The sequence below is a fragment of the Stenella coeruleoalba genome, assembly GCF_951394435.1.
Source record: "Stenella coeruleoalba genome assembly, chromosome: 20".
Classification (NCBI taxonomy): Eukaryota; Metazoa; Chordata; class Mammalia; order Artiodactyla; family Delphinidae; genus Stenella; species Stenella coeruleoalba.
The window spans coordinates 48,850,594-48,869,154 of NC_137166.1; the positions used below are offsets into that span (position 1 = coordinate 48,850,594).

General features: G+C 53.8%; 1 protein-coding gene across 1 annotated transcript in view; it reads left to right on the forward strand.

The window, feature by feature from the left end:
* CLPTM1 (CLPTM1 regulator of GABA type A receptor forward trafficking) overlaps positions 1-18,561 on the forward strand; it is a 28,181-nt gene that overhangs the window by 3,338 nt on the left and 6,282 nt on the right. The window contains exons 2-7 of the mRNA XM_079907546.1: positions 2,481-2,593; positions 9,149-9,272; positions 10,126-10,284; positions 12,585-12,702; positions 17,006-17,091; positions 17,911-18,031. Coding sequence (XP_079763672.1) covers positions 2,481-2,593; positions 9,149-9,272; positions 10,126-10,284; positions 12,585-12,702; positions 17,006-17,091; positions 17,911-18,031 — 721 coding nt within the window. The remainder of the gene's footprint in view (positions 1-2,480; positions 2,594-9,148; positions 9,273-10,125; positions 10,285-12,584; positions 12,703-17,005; positions 17,092-17,910; positions 18,032-18,561) is intronic.

The following is an 18,561-nucleotide window of genomic DNA, read 5'->3' on the forward strand; positions in this document are numbered from 1 at the left end:
TTTCCCTTTTGCGCTTTCTCTGCCCCCAGCAGTGTCCCTTTTTATTGCTCAGTAGTATTCCATTGTGCAGATCCATCACCGGTCATTCATCGAAAGACTTTTGGGTTGTTTCTAGCTTTACAAGTAACACTGCTATGAACATTTGCGTATAAGCTTTTGTGTGGACGCCGAGTTCTCGTTTCTCGGAGGCAGAGACCTCGGAGTGGGATTGCTGGTTCGGATGGCAGGGGCACATTTAGCTTTTTAAGTAGCTGCGTATTTTTCAAAGCAGCAGCTCCACTTCTCCCGCCAGCAGTGTACAGCTCTTTCAGTTTCTCCACGTCCTCGCCAGCACTTGTGATTGTCCATCTTTTTGATTACGGGCATCCTAGTGAAGTGGCACCTTTGCATTTGGCTTTCCTTTGCATTTCCCTGGGAGGATTTCCAGCCAGCTTGTCCACCATTGCAGGTAAGAGAACAGACCTGGGAGCCAGCCAGACGTGGGTTCAAATCCTCGCCCGGCCTCAAGCTTCCTTTTCTTGATCCAGAATCAGCTCAGACCTGCTGCAAACCCTTGCTTGCCCCCCCCACCCAGTGCTCCCATGAGCGAGGCCAGCCCTGAACAAGGGGGCCCTGTGCCTATTCGACCTCGCCCGCCCCTCAGCCAAACCTTTGCCCACACCTCTTCTCTCCCTTAGACACCCTTCACCCAAATGTCAAAGACAGCTCCTCGGGAGGCCTCCCTAACCACCCGGTCACCCCCTCTGCTTGTTTCCCCTGGAACACTTTCCTGTTTACCTTTGTTAATTATCCTGTTTACTGTTCTGCCGGCACCTTTCCCTCTAGACCCTGAGCTCTGGGAGGGCAGAGACCCCAGAGCTGTGTGGCTACCACTGACCCTGCTGCCCAGCACGGGCCTGGCGCACAGTAGGTACTCGGGAGTTACTTTTATCAACACACAGAGGAAATCTGTTCTACCCTAAACGTACTGGTATGATCACAGCCTGGCCCTTGGGTCAGAGAGCTGAAGAGCCAGAGAGGGAAGTGACACACCCAAGCTCTCACAGCCAGGGACCATGGGACCGGTTCACAGCCCGGGTCTGTCAGACCCCAGAGCCCCACCTTTTACCACAGTGCTCTTCTGCACTTGGGAGATGAAAGGGAAGAGCTCTTGCTGGTGAAGGGGACAGGAAGTGACAAGTGACGCCTTTAACAGATGCTGGTCTCAGCTTCGTGGCAGCCTCATCTGGCTTTGGGAGCCTCTGTCCCTACTCTTGGGGGCATTTGAAGCCGACAGAAGACGTTGCAGAGGAGCGGGCTTGAGGCAGGAGTCGGGGGACTGGGGAGGCCCAGGAATGGGTGGATTGGTGGCCTGAGTGTTCAGGGCAAGCCCTTCAGAGAGCATTTGTTGATTCCCCGGGTGTTTATTGAGCTCCTGCTCTCTGCCAGCCCTGGGCTGGGCAATGCTCCCACCTAACAGCCATCATGACAGTCCTGGGTCCTGTCTCTCTTTTTTTTTTGGCGGTACGCCGGCCTCTCACCGTTGTGGCCTCTCCCGTTGTGGAGCACAGGCTCCAGATGTGCAGGCTCAGCGGCCATGGCTCAAGGGCCCAGCCGCCCCGCGGCATGTGGGATCTTCCCGGACCAGGGCGCGAACCCGTGTCTCCTGCATCGGCAGGCAGACTCTCAACCACTGCGCCACCAGGGAAGCCCTGGTCCTGTCTCTTAAAAGCTGGAGGGTGAGGGGACAACTGGCGGGAGTTGTCACTTCTGAGCTTCTGTTTCTGAATGAAGATTGTTTCTTTGGGAAGTCCTGCCTGACTCCCTGGCCTGCCCACACTCCTGTCATCGTGCTGCCATCATCCTTCCTGAGTGACCCAGACAAGTGGCTTAGGCTCCCTGAGCCCCCGTTTGCTCGGCTGCCAAATGGCGGTGTTCCTAGTTCTGGCCTCACAGGGTGGTCTGTGCTGTGTACATCTCACACACCTCTGTGTGGCTCACGATCTGATTGTGTTTTTCTGTGTGTGTCTCACCTGCTAGATCCAGAGCCCCTGGAGGGATGGGCCCCCCACAGGGCTGGCCACAGAGGAGGCGTCAAGAATTGTTTGCCCACGGAAGGACCTTTCAGATAAACCCAAGCCTTGCAGAATCTGACACCTGCCGCCTAACCCCTTCTACGTTGTCCCCAGTAGCCATCTCCTTGCATCCTGGGCTCCAGCCCCAGGGTGCATTGGCCCATCCTCGGAGTCAGACTGTCTCTCTCACCTTCTTGTCTACACCTGCTGCTTCCCTCATTGCCTCCTCTGCACCAGCCAACTGGTTATGATTTAGGGCTCAGCTCTGATGTCTCCTCCTCCAGGACCCCTCCCTGACCCCCAGGATGGGCCAGGGGCCCTCCCTGTGGTCAGCCCTTACTGGGCCTCGGCACATGGTGGTGCCTACAACAGCCTTGGCGCCTCAGGATGCATCCTCCCTCCTCACCCTGGCCTCTGTCCCTGCAGGTGACGAGCAATGGCAGCATCGGGAGGGACCCGCCGGCGGAGACCCAGCCCCAGAACCCACCACCCCAGCCAGCACCCAATGCCTGGCAGGTCATCAAAGGCGTGCTGTTCAGGTGAGCAGATGTAGCTTTGGTTTTGTTCATTGAAAAAAGTTCAAGTAAGAAAAGCATAAAGAGGAAGGGAGGGAATTCTCTGGCAGTCCAGTGGTTAGGACTCCGTGCTTCAACTGCAGGGGGCACGGGTTCGATCCCTAGTCGGGGAACTAAGATCCCGCAAGCCCTGTGGCACAGCCAAACAAACAAACAAATGTTTTTTAAAAAGAGGAAAGGAAAGAATCACTGAGGATTACCATCATTACTGTACTGCTGGAGACCCTTTTACTTTCTCATAATTCTGGGGGCTGGAAGTCTGAGATTAAGGTGTCAGGATGTCTGGTTTCCTCTGAGGCCTCTCTCCTTGGCTTGTAGCTGGCCGTCTTCCTGTCTTCACATGGTCTTTCTTCTGTGTTGTCTGTGTCCTAATCGCCCCTTCCTATATGGGCAGCAGTCAGACTGGATTAGGGCCCACCCTAAGTAATGACCTCACTTAGCCTTAGTCACCTCTTTAAACGCCCTGTCTGCACATGCAGTCACTGAGATACTGAGGGTTAGAAGTGCAACACATGAATTTGGAGCGGGGCGGGACACAATTCAGCCACAATATCTGCATTACATAAAATTTAGCATTTTAACTATCTTTAAGTGCACCGCTCAGTGGCATTAAGTATACTGACATTGTTGTGCAACCGTCAGACCATCCATCTCCAGAACTTCTTCATCTTCCCCAAACTGAAACTCTGTACCCGTGCAACACTAACTCCTCGATTCTCCCGCCTACCCCCGGCCCCTGGCCACCGCCATTCTCCCTTCCATTTCTGTGAATTTGACTGCTCTGGGTCCCTCCTGTAAGTGAAGTCATACAGGCTGTGCCTTTGAGAGTGGCTGGTGCAGATCCTTTTACACGCGGATGCGTGTGACTGTTCCCAGGTACCGGGAGCACAGGGCCTGCCTTCTGGAAGCCTGGCCTCTGAGTGAGGCCCTGGGGAGCTGCTGGGAGGGCGCAGGGGGATCTGTCTGGGCCTGGGTTTCTTCATCCGTGGAGCCCCTCCTTTCTCTTCACCGTGCCACTCCCTCCCCTCCCCCCGCCTCCGTGTCCAATAAGGACTTAGGATTTTCTTATATATCAGTTTCTTCTTTTCATGCCTCAAGCAGCTAGGAATAAAGATTACTTTTATCTCTCCTTCATTCTTACGTGAGAGGCGGCCTATCTTACACAGTTCTACACCTTGATCCTTTTTTCATTAACACTATATGTTAGAAATCTTTCCACATCAGTACATAAGGGAGCTTCCTTCAGATAGACGTTTTGAATACAGCCACAGTGCAGGCTAATTTCCTTCCTTAGGGCCAGGCGCCACCAAGAATCCGCCCCGGTGGGTGCTGGAAGACCGTCTCCATCTGGAGTTCGTAGATGGGATTCAGGGTTTGTTTTCAGGGGCCTGTGAGCTCCTGAAGCATCAAGCAGATGGCGTGAGAATGGCCTGTTTTGAGAGTAGAGGGTAGAGCCCGTGGTTTTCAGCACTTCCTCCAACTAAACCAGTGGTTACCTGGAGTGGAGGGCGGGGTGGGAGGGAGAGTTGTCGTATGTCTTTTCATACACTTAAAATTTCCCCGTGAATGTAGAATGCCTACTTGGGGTGGGAGCGAGGATATGAGCATTAGGTGAGGGCCAGCCCTGGTGTCCTAGGGCAGGGCTTCCTGGTCTGGGATGCGGGGATGGAGGGCCCACGGTGAGCAGATGTTCTTCAGGGAACTGGGGATCTGGAATCCTACAGGAAGTCCAGTCCAGTCTGCTCCTGGAGACCCAGGAGCCCGGAGTGCGTGGGCCCCCTGCAGGCCACATGCTAAGCCGGGGCACAGCTGCCTGTGGGTGTCCTTGCTCACACACTCTCCCTTGGCATATCTACTAAAATGGGAGCCTCCCTTGGAAATGGAGGGGTCCCCAGGAATGGCCAGTTCCAGACCTTCCCCAGCCGTGTGCATCAGGGACCTCCTGGGGTGGTGGGAGGCAGCAGATAGCTCAGCTGGGCCATGGCCCCTGAGACCCCGGACCCCAGGGCTCCATGGCTTGTCCAGGCAGAGGCAAGTCCCTGCGCCTGATGCTGCCCTTTGGCGAGGTTTGGGGCTCAGCAGGGAGGCACCCACTCACGCTAGAATTCTCTTGTAGTGTTTTTCCATTCTGAAGTTTTTGGTATGCCTTTTTCCTATGATGAAAATAACAATAATAGCTAACACTTCTAAAACACTTACTGTATGTACCAGGCTCCATTCTAGATGATGTATTATATCGTGTGTGTGTACATATCAATGCATTTAATGCTTGTAGACAAGCCTACGAGGTAAGAAGTGTTGTTATCCCTTTTTTTTTTTTTCATTTATTTTTGGCTGCTTTGGTTCTTTGTTGCTGTGCGTGGCTTTCTCTAGTTGCAGCGAGCAGGCACTACTCTTCGTTGTGGTGCGTGGGCTTCTCATGGCGGTGGCTTCTCTTGTTGCGGAGTGCAGGCTCCAGGCGCACGGGCTTCAGTAGTTGTGGCACATGGGCTCAGTAGTTGTGACTCACAGGCTCTAGAGCGCGGGCTCAGTAGTTGTGGCACACGGGCTTAGTTGCTCTGCGGCATGTGGGATCTTCCCGGACCAGGGCTTGAACCCGTGTCCCCTGCATTGGCAGGCGGATTCTTAACCACTGTGGCACCAGGGAAGCCCTGTTATCCCTATTTTAACTGTTGAGGAAATGGAGGCCTAGAGAGATTAAGAGTCTTGCCTAAGGTCACCCAGTCGGGAAGTAGGAGAGCTGGGCCTCAGATCCAGATATTGCAGCTTAGAGGCTGAGCACTTAACCTCTCTGCTATACAGTTGATCCTTGAACAACATGGGGATGTGGGGGGGCCGACCCTGTGTATCCACGTATCACTTACAGTTGGCCCTCTGTACTAGCGATTCCTCCATATCTGTGTTTCCACATCCACGGATTCAACCATCCATGGATCGTGTAGTACTGTAGTATTTACTGTTGAAAAAGATTTGTATAAGTGGTCCCACGCACTTCAAACCTTTGTTGTTCAAGGGTCAACTGTATTGCTTTTCACACCTGCAATCAATAAGTACTTGTCTCATCTAATAATTATAGAGCTGCATGTATCTGAGAGACCCGAATTAACACGATAGACATTTCCCTGTCTCTCATGTACTATCCTGGGCCTAGGCAGACCAGGATTCTGCGGGCTTCTGCATCCCAGATTGCTTCCTGCTCTTTGTTCCACCATTGCTAGGTTTTGCCCTTTATCCTCATGGCCTAATATGGCTGCTGAGGATAAGACCATCACGTCCACATTCCAGGAGGGAAGAAGAAATAAAGGAGGGATGCTCTTTCTATTGAAGACACTTCCCCAAAGTCCAGTAAACACACTGTTTTTACATTTTATTGGCCAGAACTTCACCATGTGTCCACACCTGGCTGTAAGGCTGGATTTTGTAGTCTTTATTCCAGGTAGCCAAGGGGTCCAGTTAAAATTTAGGAGTCTTCTTTCTGAGGGAAAAGGGAAAGATGAATATTGGGAAACAACTAGCAGTCTGCTACAGTTTCATTGTGGGGCTTTTATTTTGTTCATTAAAAAATATTCAAAAAGAAAAGCATAAAGAAGGAAATCAAAAATCACCTGAAGGTAACCATTATTCATCATTCCTGTATTGGTGGCGGTCCTTTCCCACGTTGATTCACGTGCATGCTGTTTTCATTGTGCAGAGTTTTTTTTAAGTGTATAATTCTGTGGCATTAAGTACATCCACATTATTGTGCAGCCATCACTGCCATCCATCTCCAGAACTTTTTCATCTTCCTCAACTGAAACTGTCCCCATTAAACACTAACTCCCACTTCTCTTTCCCCCAGCCCAGGTTTTTGGTTTTGTTTTCACATAGTATATTACACAAAAATGGATGGCTACTCTGTACACTTTCCTTCATCTTGCCTTTCTCTTTAAACAGTGTATCCTGTAAATATCTCTACTTCATTTACAACACAAAGACTGTGTATTATGTCTATTCAGTTTTGTAAATCGAGAAAATGACTCTGAATATATTTGTTTTAACTGTCATTTTGTTTCTATTTTGATTTCTTTCTATCATGTTATTCAGAGTGGATATACTTCTGAAGCTCTCTCAATATACATTTTGAGGGTTTTGTAACATTCTGAAACCTCCAGTGCTTCTGAGCATCTCAAATTTTGGGTTCTTTTCTTTTCTGTCTTTTTTTAAATTTTTATTGGAAAATGGTTGTTTACAGTGTTGTGTTAGCTTCCACTGCACAACAGAATGAATCAGCCGTACACGTACAGCTATCCCCTCCCCTTTGGATTTCCCTCCCATTAGGTTACCACAGTGCCATTAGGTAGACTGGTTTTGGTGTCTGCTGCTTCTCACTCATAGTGTCTTGTTTCCTTGTGCACCTGGCTTATCTGTGGCTGTGTGTTGATCATCATACTTGGAAAAATTTTTATAGGAATCATTCCAGGCCTAGGATGAACCTGTTTTCCTACAGAGAGGACTTGCTTTGCCTCTGCTGGCTGCCTGGAGCACTGTCATTCGGGGTCTCCTTGGTACCAGGTTCAAGGCTCTGGCTGTGCCCACCTGGCGTGCGACTCTGAGGGGGGCTAGGCCACACCTGCTTCCCTGTGTCCTTGGCGGGGAGCCCTGTGGAGTCTTAGCTTCTCATAGAGTAGGTCTCTGGTTACCCTGTGTGGGCCTTGGGCTGGCGTTTTTGTTCACCCATCAAAACACCTAGCAGATGTCCTCAAACACCAAAAAGAAGCTTCCAAAAAAAAGGAAAAACAACAAGGACTTACTGTATAGCACAGGAAACTATATTCAGTATCTCGTAATAACATATAATTGAAAATAATCTGAAAAAGAATATATATACACATTATATCATATATTATCAGTTATATATATATATATATGTGTATATATAACTGAATCAGGTTGCTGTTTACTTTTTTTTTTCAAATTAATTAATTAACTTTTTGGGTTGCATTGGGTCTTTGTTGCTGTGCGCGGGCTTTCTCTAGTTGCGGCGAGCAGGGGCTACTCTTCGTTGCGGTGCACAGGCTTCTCGTTGTGGTGGCTTCTCTTGTTGCAGAGCATGGGCTCTAGGCACATGGGCTTCAGTAGTTGTGGCACGAGGGCTTAGTAGTTGTGGCTCACGGACTGTAGAGTGCAGGCTCAGTAGTTGTGGCGCATGGGCTTAGTTGCTCCGCGGCATGTGGGATCTTCCCAGACCAGGGATCGAATCCGTGTCCCCTGCATTAGCAGGTGGATTCTTTTTTTTTTTTTTTTTTGTGGTACACGGGCGTCTCACTGCTGTGGCCCCTCCTGCCACGGAGCACAGGCTCTGGACGCACAGGCTCAGTGGCCATGGCTCACGGGCCCAGCCGCTCTGCGGCATGTGGGATCCCCCCAGTCCGGGGCACGAACCCGTGTCCCCCGCATCGGCAGACGGACTCCCAACCACTGCGCCACCAGGGAGCCCTGTAAACATCTACTCTTAAAAGCATTGAAGAATGGACAAGACTGCAGACTTACCAGGCAAAAACTGAAAGGAAGATGGGAACCAAAGAAGTAAAGAAGGACTTCCCTGGTGGCACAGTGGTTAAAGATCCACCTGCCGGTGCAGGGGTTCAAGCCCTGGTCTGGGAAGATCCCACATGCCGTGGAGCAGCTAAGCCCGTGCGCCACAACTACTGAAGCCCGGGTACCTAGAACCCGTGCTAGGCAACAAAAGAAGCCACCACAATGAGAAACCCACACACTGCAATGAAGAGTGGCCCCCGCTTGCTGCAACTAGAGAAAGCCCACGCAGAGCAATGAAGACCCAACCCAGCCAAAAATAAATAAATTAAATTAAATAATTAATTAATTAAAAAACGAATATATGTTTACATATATAGATATATAAACTTGATTAAAATATATAAGAAAATAGAAGAACATATAGAATATGTTGCTATATCGAGATATATAATTGTAAATGTAAAACTGGTGTTAGTATATTCTTAGTATATTAATTTTTATCAAGCTTTTCCAAGTTGTTTCCAACAGGAAAGTTGGTCTGAATAACCTAGCCCAGTGTTACTAAAAATAGGGACTCACGCATTACTTACTGTTTGCTTCTGCAGTTTTCAGTTGATTTGAAGTTCTGAAATGTTGCTCTGCCTGATGTCTGTGTCTCTAAAATGCTGGGATTCCAGGTTCTAGGGTTCTCACACTTTGGGATTCCAGGGGACTGGGACGTTAGGTTTCCTAGTTCGGAGGTTTCGAGGGTCGAAGCCCCTGCAGCCCTGTGGCCACCAGACTCCAGGGAGCCAGTGCCAGGCATCTGGGGTCTATCCCCGGGCATGGCCTTTGGGGGCATCTTGTCTTCTCAGCAGCCCTACAACTGCCTTCTCAGGGACCCTCCCTACTCGATCAGCCCCCGGGTCAGGCCGCAGCAGGTGCTGAGTCAGAAGGTCAAGCAGATCCACGTTGGAAAGAAAAGGCATGGAGACTCACCGCCTGCCCTGCTTGCCTCCTCAGGATCTTCATCATCTGGGCCATCAGCAGCTGGTTCCGCCGCGGGCCGGCCCCTCAGGACCAGGCAGGCCCCGGAGGAGCCCCACGCGTCGCCAGCCGCAACCTGTTCCCCAAAGACACTTTAATGGTAACCACTGGCTGGGAGGCCAGACCCGGGAGAGGAGGCGGGGAAGGTGTGGGGGAGTGGCATGGGCTGCTGGGACAGACGCGATCCCTGGTCACTGTCAGGTCTGTGAACGGGTCAAGGATTGAGAGACTCCAGGTGCATCTTCAGCCCATGAAATCTGAGTCACTCAGGTGACACTTACAAGGAGCAAGTAATTCTTTTGGGTTTGTGGTGGTGGTCTTTCTGCGTAGAAGGACTTTGTTCGGGAGCACCTGCAACAGGTGTTCTAACCTCAGTAATCTCGGCTTCTCCCACCTTCGCGGTTCTCTGCAGCTCTGGGATGCCTGATTTCGTGGAATTCTGGCCAGCAGGGCGAACACCACTCGGCTGTTCTTTACCAGTGGGCCTTCTGGGCTCTGGACAAGGATGGCCACGGGGACTTGGGAAAGGAGGGAGTTCTGAGGCCAGTGCCCCTCGGTTCTCAGTAGCCAGCTGACACTCCTGCACATCTTGACTGTGCTTTATCCATAAGCCTGTGGCGCTCTGACCAAGAAGCCCATGAGAGGCTGAGAGGGGAGATGATTCAGGGAGGTCCGGATCCTTTCTAACCCCAAATTCTAATTGGCAGGCTGGACATTGTTTAATTGTTTTTTGCTCTCAGACCAGGACAGACGTGGTGGGGGTATGAGGAAAGAGAAAGTTTATTCTGCTAGCTGCTGCTCTTCTCTCCACTAACCTCCCCCCCGCCACCCGCAAATTGTTCATATTAGTGGGCCGTTGCTGCCACGGCTCTTCATCTGCTCTTTATCTGTCAGCCTTCAGAGGGTCCTATAAGCAGCCCTAACGAAGCTCCCCCCACTTCCCCTCCCAACAGAACCTGCACGTGTACATCTCAGAGCACGAGCACTTTACAGACTTTAATGCCACATCAGCGCTCTTCTGGGAGCAGCATGACCTTGTGTATGGCGACTGGACGAGTGGCGAGAACTCAGATGGCTGCTACGAGCACTTTGCTGAGCTCGACATTCCACAGGTGGGGACAGCTTCTGGTTTCTGGCCCCAAGGCTGCTCGGCTAGCACTAAGGGCATTTCCTTGAACCAGCTCCCAGTCCTGCAATCAGGAGTCCAGGTTCCAAGCCTGGCTCTACTCTCAGTTCACATGCTTTGTGACCACAGGCAGGTCCCTGAGGTCTCTGGGCCTTGTCTTCCCCACCTCTCCATTTGGATGGAGTTGGAATTGGCGTAGGATCCTCCCAGCTACTTTCAGGGTTGTGTAAGTCTGTGGTATAAACCAGTGAAAGATTAGTAATCATCCCTGGGGGTGGCCAGTCAGCCAGCCTGGTTTGAAAATAATAGTTAATGTTGATTGAGTGCTTACTACGTACAGGGCACCAGCCTGGGCTGACTGGTGGAAACCTCCCAGCAACCCTAGGAAGTGGGAACTGTTATTTCCATTTGACTGATGAGGAAACTGAGGTACAGAGAAGCCCCACCCAAGGTCACACAGCCAGTGTTAACTGAACTGAACTCAGGCTATCTGGCTCTGGACTCTGGCAGCCCCAGTTCAAATCCTGCCTCCTCCAGGAAGTTCTCCCTGACACTCAGGCTCAGCCAGCACCCTCTCTGGGCTCCCCAGCGCAAGCCGTGCCGGCTCTGGGGGGTTGTCACTACCTGAATATGGATCTGTTTTCCCCATGGGACCATCTTGGTCACAGCTCTGTCCCCAGCTCTGCCCAGCAGAGGACTGGGTGCAGAATCAGTGGCTGCTGAATAATCGATGAGTTTGATGAACCTGTGAATGTTGGCCTCTCTTTGGGGCTGCTCTCTCATTCCTTTCTCCCCATCAAGTCTTCTCCTCGGCCTCCTGGGGAGGAGGGAGCAGCTCTGCTCTGTCTGGCTCTGTCTGCGTCTCTTTGGGTAGCTGGAAGCAGTGGGTGGAGGCATTCTTTCTGAGGCAGATAGGATAGCCCGTGCTGAGAGGTGGCTCCCGCTGAGACTTCACGTCCAGCCCCCAGCCCCCAACCCCAGATCCGAGGAAGACGGAGGGGCAGTAAGCCAGGCAGTGAGAGAAGCTTCCAAGGACTTGCTGCTAACCCTCCTCCCCAGCTCCGTGATGGGAGCGTGTCTGAGTTGTACTTGACTTTAATCTATGGAGGCGACTGAGCAGCCACACAGGCCAAGGCCATTGGAAGGAGAATTTACTGCTTACGTTTCCCAAGGGGAGGGGGCCCACCACACTACGCAGGGCCACATGGGGACGCACCAGGTTTGGACAGGAGCAGAAGGGGCATGGGGAGGCCTAGGCCGAAGCCTTTATCGAGGTTTCCGCAGGAAAGGCAGGGCAGGTGGGGAAACACCTTAGGACTGACCTGCTTGCCAGTCCCTAAGGGGGTGGCTGGGGTGTGGACTTGGGTTTGTTGGTTTGCATTTTAAAGTTATATTCAAAGTTAGGCGAGTTGTTTATTATTTCCAGGAATCAGCTAGACCTGGGAGGGGCGGTCTCTTCCCTGCCAGATGTGAAAACAGCATGAAATATAAAAACATGGTTGACACAGAGGTGGACTTAAAAGGCAGGGAAGTGAGGACACAGTGTGGCCAGGTGAATCCCAGCTTACCACAAAGGTCAGACAGGCTGCAGTGCGGCCTCGGCCACCCACCCTGCGCCACAGGCAGGTGGCCACCCCACTTCAGTTTCCTCATCTGGGTGGGTGTGGCAGGGGGGTGAGAATAGTAGGTGAAAGGCCCGGGCAGAGAGGTAGGACACAGACGGTGAGAGGCAGGGCCACGGGAGAGCCCACAGACTGGGTTCGGATCCACTTACTCGCTGCATGTAGCCTCTCTGTGTGAGCCCCAGTCACCACATCTGGAAAATGGGATAATAACATGCCCCAGTGCCCAAGGTTTATGTGAGTTATACGGACGTGACTCACTGGATCGGGCAGTTACCATTTGAAGCGCCAGAGTGGTATCTGGCCTTCGTTGTTCTACCGTTTAATGAATTAAGGCTGCTGACGTTTATTGAGCTCCTATTCGGTGCTTGAGTAACCGTGCTCAGCGCTCTCAGATAATCTTTACGGCCCTGCTGTGCCCTCAGTGCTGATGATCTGCGTCCTGCAGGTGGGCCCTGAGGCTCAGCGAGGCGAAGCCTGAGGCCACACAGCCATTGTGGGCTAGAGCCTGGTTTTGAATTTGAGCCTAACTCCAGTGTCTGGCCCCTAACCACTTAACTACACTGCCCACCCTGAACACTCAGTAACGGGGGTGAGGAAGCCATGGGGGGCGGGCGTCGTGAGGGGCTTCACTGTTCCTTGTCCCCGTCGGACCGCCTTGCAGAGCGTCCAGCAGAACGGCTCCATCTATATCCACGTCTACTTCACCAAAAGCGGCTTCCACCCAGACCCCCGGCAGAAGGCGCTGTATCGCCGGCTCGCCACGGTCCACATGTCTCGGAGTAAGTCCCTCTCCATCCTGGGGCCCCCGTGGTGCCGCGGGCCTGGACTCCCAGGTCCACGAGGGCAGGCAAGAACCCTGTGCTCAGGGAGGCTGGGGTTGGTGGCCGGGCTCGAACCCCACGTACCCTGCATGCCTCTGGACACCCGTGGGCAGGCAGGAGAGGAATCGGCTTAGAAAGAGCAGGTGGAGAAAGGGACTTCGGAGAAGAGGAAGGGCGAGGCCGGCGTGTGCACAGTACCGGGCCTGGCAGAGCAGACGCTCCAGAATGGCCCAGGAGAGAACGATGGCTGATTAAACGAGCAGAGGGAGACTGCAGGCCCTTTGCCATTAGTTGCATCCGGCGTGCTCTCTGTGATTGCATCTGTGTCGGCCGCTCCTGGAATGGGTGCTGCACAGGGACCGCCCTGGGGGCTCCTGCGGGGCCGTGCGAGGCTCCCAGGCTGCAGGTTTGAACGCGTCCTGCATGGCTGCGCTGTGAGCCTCCGCCCCCGCACGCACACCTCTGAGTAGGGCCTCCCTTGACGAGGCAAGCTGGTGAGGGCCACGTCACCGGACAGGCCCCGTTCTCACCTCGCTGGCCACCCTCCTGGTGCCCCCCTGAGAATCCTGATTGGGTGAGCAAACCGCAGGACTGCCAGTGACCCCAAGAAGCCCTGGGTCAGAACTGTGGCCATTTGGGACTTCTGACACGACCTCATTTTGAAACAGATTCTCTCTGCCCAGGGCATCTTCTTTTAAAAAAAAATTTTTTTTAATCTCTTGTTATAAGTACATGGTTTAAAATTCAAGTAATTTAACCAGACAGCGACACTCATCTGTCTCCTGCTCTCCCCCTCTTGTGTTCCCCCAGTTTCCACTCCCCACAGGCAACTGCTTTAGCTGTTTCTGCTACTTAATCTCCAAGGCTCCCAATAATAAGATGATAATGCAATTTCTTGGTTTTTCAGTTTTGACATTATCTCTTGACTTCCTTCTCTGGAAGAGGAAATCTCAACTCAGGAACATAATTTGATTAGATTCATATTCAGCACTCAAATGGTTTTGAGTCTGTGACTCTTCTTCCCATCTGAACCATACAGTGTGTGTAGTTTATTTTTCCTTTCCTGTCCAACATCTCCTTTTCCATGAGGTTAATAATTGTTGGCATTTTTTTGCCTGCCCTTTGTGTCTTTTGTCCTTGAGTCCACTGTCTCCTGATCGGCAGCTGTGGGACTCTCTTGCTGCACTTCAGTTTCAGCAGATCTAGAGAACAGACAGCCCCCCACACCCCCCCTCCCAAAAGCCCCCCATTCCCTTCATGTGAATTTTGCGTGCTCCACCTCACTTTGATTCTGCTGCGCCTGTGGCCTTGGTTAAGATCCCTGTGGCTGTTTTGTGTGGCGCAGAGACAGATGTGCTTTAATTTGCATGGGTTAGGTCTTTTCCTACCTCTTCTGGTATAAAAATAACCCAAAGGATGAGAATTTTTTTTGTGACCATCTGCACTGGATGAAACAAAACTCTAGTGACTGTATTTCAGTACCCAAAGCTGATTTGGAAAAGTCCCCCAGGTGTGCTAAGCGCTGTTCTAAGCAAGTACGTCTGCGGACTGTGCTCTGTAGGGCGTTCCGCCCGGCCGGCTGGCTGGCTGGCTTCCGTGGAGCGCATCTGCGAAGATGTGGGCAGAGGTGGGCTGAGGGGTGTGGCCTGCAGGGGCCATCCCCACGGAGGTGTCCCCGAAAGTCTGGGTTACATGTGCCTGACGCGTCAGAGGTTGCTTTGAACGTGACCCAGGTGGGCGGCCGCTCGCTTGCGTCCCAGTTACACCGACCAGCCTCGCTCAGTGCCAGCATCTTCTGTGGTTTTGTCTCTGGTGAATGTGATCCGTGTCACTGTGTGGTGAGGTCGTGTTCATGGTCAGCGTGACAGATGTTGGTGTGGTCTGCAAAATAGAATCTGCAGCCTGTGGACCTGGGAAACCACCAGGATCCCCCAGGCTTGCCTCACACCTGGGCCCCCTTAGGGCAGGGGCTTGAAGGGACACGGAGCTGGCCACCGGCCCACTCCAGGGCATAGAGCAAGAGTGTGGGATCGGAAGAGCCCCCTCCTCCCTTCCCCAAAGGGCCAGTGATCAGCACCCTAGCACAGTACTGTCCCAGAGGGATACAGTGCCCGCCGCAGAAGGCATTGTAAGTTTTCTAAGTGGCCACGTTAAAAAAAAAAAAAAAAAGGCCATGAAATGAACGTTAGTAATTTATTGAGGTCAACGTGTTGTCATTTCAACATGTAATCAGTATAAAAAAATTAATGAGGTACTTTCACTCTTCTTTTTCCTGCACTGAGTTTCAAATTCCAGTGTGTGTTTTGCACTCACAGCACATTTCAGTTTCAACGAGCCACATTGTCAGTGCTCAGGGTATAGTTTAACTCCAAGAAAAGGGGGCTTCTTCCTCCCTACGGAAGCCAGGTCCATCTCATATCATAACCCCATCTGGATGCCACCAAGTTGCAGAATGTTCTCCACCTGAGCCAGAGCCTCTCGCCTCTGGGGCTGGCCGGGCACGGTCCCTCCCTGCCCTGGACAGCCTCTCATGGGTGTGGAAGACAGCAGCGGGGCATGTCCCCGGGGAATTTATTCTCCAGGATGCCCACCCTTGGGTGTTTACTGCTTTCCCCTGACGTGGGAGCAAGGTCTCAAATGCGTTAATTGTGATAGAAGTGATGGGATGATATTCATGGAAACCGTAAGAGCAGCTGGCCCCCAGGCTGAAACCCTGAGTCAATTCCCAGAAGTGGTTTTGAACTTGAGCTCACCCATAGACTCCAGAAGCCCCTGGTTCTGAGCGGGTGGGAGGGGTCTGGGCCCTGTGGCGTGCGTCAGTGTGACATGCAGGGGTGCTCTGCCGGCTGGGCTCTGTAGAGCAGAGAGCCACTTCGCAGTGGTCCTGCCCAGAAGAGGCGAGGCTTTAATCCCCATTCTCCAGAGGGGGGACTGAGGCCCGGGGAGGTGATGTAGCTCACCAGCGTCCCTCAGTTCATGGGAGACAGAGCCAGGATGTGACCCCAGGGCCCCCGCTCTTGGCCAGCTCCCTCTTCCATCTCCCCATCTCCCTAGCACCTGGGGGCAGGATGGAGAAGTCATAGGAGGGACAGGCCATGTGTTGTCCCAGCATAAGGGGGAGCTGAAGAGTTACCCAGACCCGGATGGAGGCGGGGAGGTGGAGCATGAACAAGCACGAGCCCTGTCGTCCTGGCATGTCTTGGCAGGGTTTGGGGCAGCGTGGCAGGGAGCCCGTGTCTGACCTGGCCTCGGCAAGAGGAAGTGAGGTCCACTCCTGCCCGGGGATTCACAGCCCCAAAATATTTCTCGCGTTGGCGGCTCTGGGCCTTCTCCGGCCCTGTCTCGGCCCACCTGTTTATATTTATCAATGCTGCTGTTCGTCACTGGGGGGGGATACCGCAGGGCCCAAAACGGGCCCGGCCCCACCTGGGGTTTGCAGACTGGTTGAGGGGGCAGACAGCAAACAAGTAAACCAGTGGGCAGGTGAACCAGTGGGTCGTGATGAACTGTGGTGAAGGAAACAGAAATGGCGAGGAACCCACCCGGGCTCCAGGAGCCGCCCTCAGTGGAGTGGGCGGAAGGGACATTTAACCAGGGGCTGGAAGGGGGAGAAGGAGCCAACCAGGAAGATCCCAGCCATGCTGGATCCCTGCCGGGGAGGCGCAGCAACACGTCTGCAGGCCCAAGGTCGGCGCATTTGAGGAGGAAGGAGTGGGGTGCGCAAGGATGAGAGGTGGCGAGGGCTGAGGTTGGTGGGGCCGTGGTGAGCACGTCAGGGGCCCTGCCCGGGGCAGCGGGAGCTGTCTAGGATTCTGAGGCAGTGGGATGACTCGATCAGTTACTTGGATCTTAGGGGCAAGAGTGGCCACTGGGAGGCCAGTGAGGAGGTGACTGCGGTCATCCAGGAGGGGGCGCCGTGGCCGGCCTGGGGTGGGGCTCTGGAGGTGGGAGGCAGTGCTCGTATCTGAGGCATGTGTCGGAGGGGCCGTTCACCCGGGGTGGACTGATGGAACAGATGCAGCAAATCCTGGAGGAGGAGACTCCTGGTGCAATTTGGTAGATGCCGGTGTCACTGTAAAGATGGGGAACCTGGGACTGGGGTGAGATTTGAGAAGGCAGTGCAGGCTTTCTGGTTGCCGTCGTCGGTTGGTGGGTGGAAGAGTGGGAGCCGGGAACCGGGTGGGCAGAGGCCTGGGGCCTGGGGCCTGCGAGTGCCAGCAGGTCTCACATCCACCCCCTTTCCCTGCCTCCTCGCCCTCAGTGATCAACAAATACAAGCGCCGGCGGTTTCAGAAAACCAAGAACCTGTTGACGGGAGAGACGGAAGCTGACCCAGAAATGATCAAGGTAAACACGAGCAGAGCCGTCGAGTTCTGGGGGTGCCGTCCGGCCCGTTCCCAGCCCAGCAGCCGGACCACGGGGGTTGTCTTCTGACACCACCACTGAGCCACTGGCAGCCGGGGGCTTTCACCTTTCTGAGCCTCAGTTTCCCTCCCTGGAAACTGGGTTAGAACGTAGAGCTAGCTCTCAGGGAGTGGGGGCGTTGCCGGCGAGGTTACAGCTGACCTCCAGCAGTGGCAGGGCGGGTGCTCTGTGCGCCGTACACGCACCCACCTGGAAGCCTCGCGCCAGCCCTGTTGGGTGAGTCCCGTCACAAGGAGACTTACACGAAGTATCACAGCCAGGAAGTGGCAGGGCTGGGATTCACACCCAAGCAGCCGGACCCCAGAGCCCGGGCTCGGCCCGGCACAGATGAGGTACCTGCTAACGTTGGCTCTAGAAGGAATACTCCCGGTTAATCCGGGGACGTTAACCCGCGGTGGCACCAAGAGTCTTCCTCTCTCCACGAGGTGGTTCCAGGCGGGAGGGCGGCCCCTGAGTACGGAGGCTGCACGCAGGTCCCACACTGTGCGGTCGTGAGGCTGTACTTTGCAGCCTGGTGCGCCGTGCCATCCATATGGGCAGGCCTGGGTTTTCTGCTCCGTGAGGTGGCTGGGGGCAGCCAGGGCAGCGGGGTCTAGAGGCTGGTGCGGGGACTGGCCAGGGTGAGCCCTCGGCCAGCGGTCGCTGTGGTGGTTGCTCTTCTGCTGTCGCGACTGTCACGGGAGTCCTCAGGAGGAAGCGAGCAGGTGCCTCTGAGACCCACCACCCCCTGTCTCCCCTCAGAGGGCTGAGGATTACGGGCCTGTGGAGGTGATCTCCCACTGGCACCCCAACATCACCATCAACATTGTGGACGACCACACGCCGTGGGTGAAGGGCAGCGTGCCTCCTCCCCTGGACCAGTGTGAGCCCCCGGCCACCCTCTTGGGCTCCTGACCAGGCCATTTTCTTGTCTCCTGGCCCCACCCCCAGCCCGAGATCTCTGACTAGGTCTCCACCCTCCCAAGCTTCCTGCCCTGCCCCTCTAGACACTCCCCTTTCTCTTCCTCCCACACCCCCTGGTGACCCCAGCCCTGACCACCTTGTGTCCAAACTGGTCTCATCTAGCCACGAGCTTTTTTCGGAAAAGGTGCACCGTTGCCAGCCTTGGAAGTTGGGGCAGCATCACTTAGGAACCCAGGTTTCTGACTTCTTTTACTGAAGCCTGACGAGTGGAGAGCCTCGGGGCAGCCACAGTCTGGAGCTGAGCTGCAGCTGTCCCCTTCAGCCAGGGCCTACCCAGCCCTCCCTAGCCTGCCCTCTCCCTGACTCCTTGGCACAGCCCAGAAATGTTCCCTGTGCCCCAGTCTCTGTCCCAGGGGCCCCACTGGATCCCTGCAAACATCCGAATTTGACACCTTTGTCCTCGGAGGCTGAGGGGTCTCCCCACCCCCG